This window comes from Cebus imitator, unplaced genomic scaffold (assembly GCF_001604975.1).
Source record: "Cebus imitator isolate Cc_AM_T3 unplaced genomic scaffold, Cebus_imitator-1.0 Scaffold406, whole genome shotgun sequence".
Lineage (NCBI taxonomy): Eukaryota > Metazoa > Chordata > Mammalia > Primates > Cebidae > Cebus > Cebus imitator.
Window position 1 is genome coordinate 1342331 of NW_016107721.1, and position 6113 is coordinate 1348443.

The 6113-nt window shown below is 40.9% G+C and overlaps 1 protein-coding gene across 2 annotated transcripts in view; it reads right to left on the bottom strand.

Annotated features, from left to right (window-relative positions):
* Positions 1 to 6113, bottom strand: part of DENND10 (DENN domain containing 10) — a 30874-nt gene that overhangs the window by 22852 nt on the left and 1909 nt on the right. Inside the window, exons 2-3 of one of the 2 annotated variants that reach the window (XM_017509098.2) lie at positions 3911 to 4107; positions 862 to 941 (exon numbers count right to left, since the gene is read on the bottom strand). In XM_017509098.2, coding sequence (XP_017364587.1) covers positions 862 to 941; positions 3911 to 4107 — 277 coding nt within the window. Of the gene's footprint in view, positions 1 to 861; positions 942 to 3910; positions 4128 to 6113 lie in introns of both variants that reach the window. The other variant, XM_017509100.2, reaches the window with a different exon arrangement.

The following is a 6113-nucleotide window of genomic DNA, read 5'->3' on the forward strand; positions in this document are numbered from 1 at the left end:
AAAGGAAAGAGCTAATTATCTTTAACATAAAGAAGAGTTTCATCACGCCTATAATCCCAGCACTTTGGGAGGCCAACATGGGCAGATCGTTTGAGACCAGCCTGGGCACATGGCAAAACCCTGTCACTACAAAAAATACAAAAATACAAAAAATTAGCCAGGCATGGGGGTGTGCGCCTGCAGTCCTTGCTACATAGGAGGCTGGGCTGGGAGGATCACCTGAGTCCTGGGAGGTCGAGACTGCAGTTTGCCATGATGAAGCCACTGCACTCCAGCCTGAGCAACAGAGTGAGACCCTGTCTCAAAAAAAAAAGAAAAGAAAAAACATTCTGGTATATTTTAGATAAATTTTCCAACAACAGGGATGAAACTAAGAGTCTACCTGAATCATGACTAACCAATTAATGAGAATTCCCTAGCTTCTCACCATTCCGGCTAAGAAATGTGTTCTTGTGCTTCAGCATAATTATTTGCCAAAATGATTGCCACACACAGACCTTGACACAGATGAACCAGTTTGCCAAGTCATAAGTCACTTAACTTATCCAACCTACTAAGGAAATTCTAGACTGGAAGTGAACAGAAGTAACAGACCAAAAGTAGGAAGTGACTCAAAACACCCAGGAACTACAATAGCTACAGAAACTGCTGCTTCTCTTCCCCTAGATCATTAACCAAATAAGAGGAGAACTATCGACAAAGCAAAACAGAAAGGCCCTCTTTACAGCCTGTGAAGGGCTACTAAAGATTGTGTTGGAGGCACAAGGCTGAATTTTGCTTTCTCAGTGTAGAAATCTGTTATGTAACTAAGGTAAGATCTTCATTTTGTATATTAGCATTTAATACAATTTTTATACAGACCTACACAATATCCTAGTGAAGGCAGCATACTTCTCTGGGTTAAAATCTTTGGCAGTCAGAACAATAGAAAAATGAGTCACCTGTTCAAAAGAAACAAACAAAAAAATCCTTTTTAAAGACACTTCAGCAGAATTAATTTTTACTACTATATTCTAACAAACCTTTTGTAAAAGACATAACAGTATTAAAAGGAAAAGATCAAAATGTAACAAGTCCTCACTTGCTTCTTTAAACTTTTGCATGTGCACATATATTACATATACATATATACTTAATTTCCTACATAAGCATGCAGTACTTATAGAAAAAATTTTTTCAGAAATCAAAAATACTTCACTCAAATATAAAAAAAGTACACTTCTACTTAAGGTCCCCTAATCTCATCAAAGCAGAAGAAAGAAGTGCTAAATCAAATTTACCAATTTAGCAACTGCTTATCTTTTCTCCCCCACATTTTTTCACTACTTTACCTTTTTTTTCTTTTTTTTGAGTTGAGGGTTTCACTACGTTGCCTAGGCTGGACTTGAACTCCTGGAATCAAGAGATCCTCCTGCCTCAGCCTCTCAAGTAGCTGGGACTACAGACACATACCACCACACCCTTATTTTACTTATTTTTATTAATACATAATAGATATACATATTTTTCTGTATATCTCTTCTTTTTCTTTTCTTTTTTTTTGTTTTTTTGAGACAGTCTTGCTCTGTCACCCAGGCCGGAGTACAGTGGTGTGAGCTCAGCTCACTGTAACCTCTGCCTCCCAGGTTCAAGTGATTCTCATGCCTCAGCCTCCCTAACTCCCAAGTAGCTGGGATTACAGACGCACCACCATGGCCAGCTAATTTTTTGTATTTTCAGTAGAGACAGTGTTTCACTCTGTTGGCCAGGCTGGTCTCGAACCCCTGGCCTCAAATGATCCACCCACCTCAGCATCCCAAAGTGATGAGATTACAGGCATGAGCCACCACACCCAGCCTATTTATCTTTTCTTTATGATAAAAACATTCAAATTATTCTCTTCTAGCTATTTTGAAATTTATAGTTGATTATTCTTAAACATAGCCACCCTATAGCTCTATTGCTAGCAACTGGTCTTCATTATCTAAGGATGGAAAATAACAAAACATATCTCAGTAACAATCATACAGCTCCTGAACTAACTCTCTAAAGAGTGTGGTAAGCTAAAAAGTACTATCATAAGAAGCTTTAGACAGGCAGGTCATGCCTGTAATCCCAGCACTTTGGGAGGCTCAGGCAGGTGAATCATGAGGTCAGGAGTTCATGACCAGCCTGGCCAAGATAGTGAAACCCTGTCTCTACTAAAAATACAAAAATTAGCCAGACATGGTGGCACATACCTATAATCCCAACTACTCAGGAGGTGGAGGCAGAGTATTGCTTGAACCCAGGAGGCGGAGGTTGCATTGAGCTGAAATTGCAACTCTGCACTCAAGCCTGGGCAAAAGAGCGAGACTCTGTCTGGGCAGAGGGGAGGGAAAAAGGAGCTCCATTTACTTATATGCCTCTATTATTATAAGTATAAATTTCTGATAATCATATATCTAATATTTCCACCAATGAGACAAAATTTAGAATTTTATAAATACAAAACTTTGAAGAGATACATTTAAAATAAAGAGTAGCCAGGCGTGGTGGTATATGCCTGTAGTCCCAGCTACTTGGAAGGCTGAGGCACAAGAATCACTTGAACCTCGGGGGCGAAGGTTGCAGTGAGCCAAGATCTTGCCCCTGCACGCCAGCCTGGGCAACAAGAGCAAAACTCCATCCAAAAAAAAAAAAAAAAAACGTATCAAGCAATAAACCAAAGATTTCATTACATATTGAAAGCTATCTTCTTGGTTGGGTGCAGTGGCTCATGCCTGTAATGCCAGCACTTTAGGAGGCAAAGACAGGAGGATTGCTTGAACCCAGGAGTTCAAGACCAGCCTGGGCCACAGAGTAAGACCTCGTCTCTACAAAAAATTTAAAAACTAGCAGGGGACAGTGGTGCACGCCTGTGCTCCCAGCTACTCAGGGAGCTGAAGTGGGAGGACCACTTGGGCTCAGGAGATTAAGGCTGCAGTGAGACATGATTGCACCACTGAACTCCAGCCTGAGTGACAAAGTGAGACTCTGGCTCAAAAAAAAATAAAAATTAAAAATTGAAGTTAAAATAAAAAAGAATCCTATCTTCTTTTGTAATTATGAATCTGTTTTGTCTTAAGCCTTCTACAGTTTCTAAATTGTTACCTTCCTGCTCTTTTAAATGTAATTTCTTAAATTTAAGCTGGTATTCTAGTCATGCTTCACAGTCCCATTAATGGCTATATATTAGCCCTAAAACGGGAAAAAATGTCTATCTGGGTACATGCCACTTTGTTCAAATATTCTATTCTTTGAAAAAACCTGCTGGTTGCTTGGGATTAGGAAAGGTCACGATTACCACATCCTAGTCTTCCACGTTACACTGATACTGTTCATATCAAACAATACACCAAGAAGTCTACTTAATACATGAGTTTCCTTAATTAACCTTTCTAAATTCTCAATAGATCCTGGCTGGGCATATCACCTGAGGTCAAGAGTTCAAGACCAGTCTGGCCAACATGGTGAAACCCTGTCTCTACTAAAAAAAAATTTAAAAAAATAGCCAGGCATGGCAGCAGGCACCTGTTACCCCAGCTACTCAGGAGGCTGAGGCAGGAGAATAGCTTGAACCCAGGACGCCGAAGTTGCAGTGAGTCAAGATTGCACCACTGCACTCAAACCTGAGCAACAGAGCAAAACTCCATCTCAAAAATCAAAAAAAAAAAGGGAAGAGACCACATATTGCACTGCTCACCACTATATCAACCACAGGGTCCGTCATATACTAGACAACAATAAATATTTATAGAATGAATGAGAGTGAAGTGTGAATACTCCCAATGAAAATAAAATTTAATATTTTCAAAAGTATACTGTGAATAAGGTCTAAAGTTAAGGGTTATTAGAATAATCTTACATCACTTTAAATATTTTGGGGTTTTTTACCTTCATGCAATCATACCTTTTTCAAAACAGAAGAATCTGGAACTTCAATTGTTGTGATATAAAACCACGTTCTTCTGTACTGACCAAAGACAAAGGGATGGAGAAGTTTGTTTTCATCTGTAAGGCAGCATTTCCTCAGCAGCAGGCTCCTTAATGTGGCTGTCGTGGAAGGATAACACCACACCCACAGAACTTCTCCATTTGTGTCCTTTTCTACGGTGGAAAGATGGTCACTGTGAGAATGTCAAACAGTAGCAAGGAAGTGAATTGATTGGTTACTCAGAAGCACTTAGCGGAATCAGTTTTAACACCCCATTTTACAAAGCAACTCAGAGTACTTGAGACCCCAAATTCCCATCTATCGCTACTGCTCAAATTATCTGGCTCTCATGATCCAGAATTATAGGGCACCTGAGTAAAAAACTTTTTTTTTTTGAGACGGAGTCTCATCCTGTCGCCCAGGCTGGAGTGCAGTGGCGCCACCTTGGCTCACCGCAACCTCTGCCTCCCGGGTTCAAGTGATTCTCCTGCCTCAGCCTTTACAGTAGCTGGGATTACAGACACCCACCACCACACCCAGCTATTTTTGGATTTTTTTTTTAGTAGAGACGAGGGTCTCTCTGTTGGCCAGGCTGGTCTCCAACTCCTGACCTCATTATTCGCATGCCTCAGCCTCTCAAAGTGCTAGAATTACAGGCATGAGCCACCACACCCAGCGTAAAAAGCTTTTATAACAAACCATGACTGAATATTCAGCCTCAGAGATATGGCAGAGTTCCTCCCTATCTCCTCCCACACAAATGCCTATAAACTAAAATTACATTAAGTTTTTATCTATTTGTAATAATTCTTTTTTTTTTTTCTTTTTTGAGGTGGAATCTCACTCTGTCACCCAGGCTGGAGTGCACTGGCACAATTTTGGCTCACTACAAGCTCCAACTCCCAGGCTCAAGCAATTCCCCTGCCTCAGCCTCCTGAGTAGCTGGGATTACAGGCACCCACCACCATGCCCGGCTAATTTTTGTATTTTTAGTGGAGATGGGGTTTCACCATGTTGGCCAGGTTGGTCTTAAAACTCCTGACCTCAGGTGATCTGCCCCGCCTCCCAAAGTGCTGGGTGGAATAATTCTTAAGAAATACATAGAAAAGGTTCGTCAAAAACAAAACTGGAGATAAAAAAAAAAAAAAGGTGAAATCTTTCAAACCACGTTGCATACCAATTGTGTGAATTTTGTATTTAAAATTTTTTAGGCCAAGCATAATGGCTCATGCCTGTAAACCCTAACACTTTGGGAAGACAAGAGGATCGCCTGAGGCCAAAAGTTCCAGACCAACCTGGGCAACATAGTGAGACCGCATCTCTACCCAAAAAAAAAAAAAAAAAATTAAAAATTAGCTGGGCATGGTGGAATGTGCTGTGGTCCCAGCTACTTAGGAAGCTAAGGTGGAAGGATCACTTGAGCCCAGGATTTAAAGGTAGTCGTGAGCTACACACCACTGCACTCCAGCCTAGGCAACACACCACTGCACTCCAGCCTAGGCAACAGAGACTAAAACTCTAAAAACTATCTCTAAAAACTATAAATAAAAAATTGTTATTGAAAACAGAACTACCATTCCACCCAGTAATCCCACGACTGGGTATCTTCGGAAAGGAAAGGAAATCATTATATTAAAAAAGACACCCACAATCTTTTTTTCTTTAGAGAAAGGGTCTTACTCTGTCACCCAGGCTGCAGTGCAACTTCCACCTCTCGGGTTTAAGTGATTCTCCTGCCTCAGCCTCCTGAGTAGCTGAGATTACAGGCGTGCACCACCACACCCAGCTAGTTTTTTGCCTTTTTAGTGGAGACAGGGTTTCACTCTATTGGCCAGGCTGATCTCAAACTCCAAAAGTGCTGGGATTACAGGTATGAGCCACTACATCTGGCCTCTTTTCTTTTTTTCTTTTTTTTGAGATGCGGGGGTCTTACTCTGTCACCGAGGCTGGAGTACAGTGGCATGATCTTGGTTCACTGCAACCTCTGCCCCCTGGGATCAAGCAATCCTCCCACCTATGTCGCCACACCCAGCTAATTTTTGTATTTTGCAGAGATATAGTGGTTTGCAGCACGTTGCCCAGGCTGGCTGCAAACTCCTTTTAAATGCATGTTAATGTGAATAATAAAAAACATTGAGTTCAGAATATGATCATATGTCATCTTTTTCTTTTTCTTTTT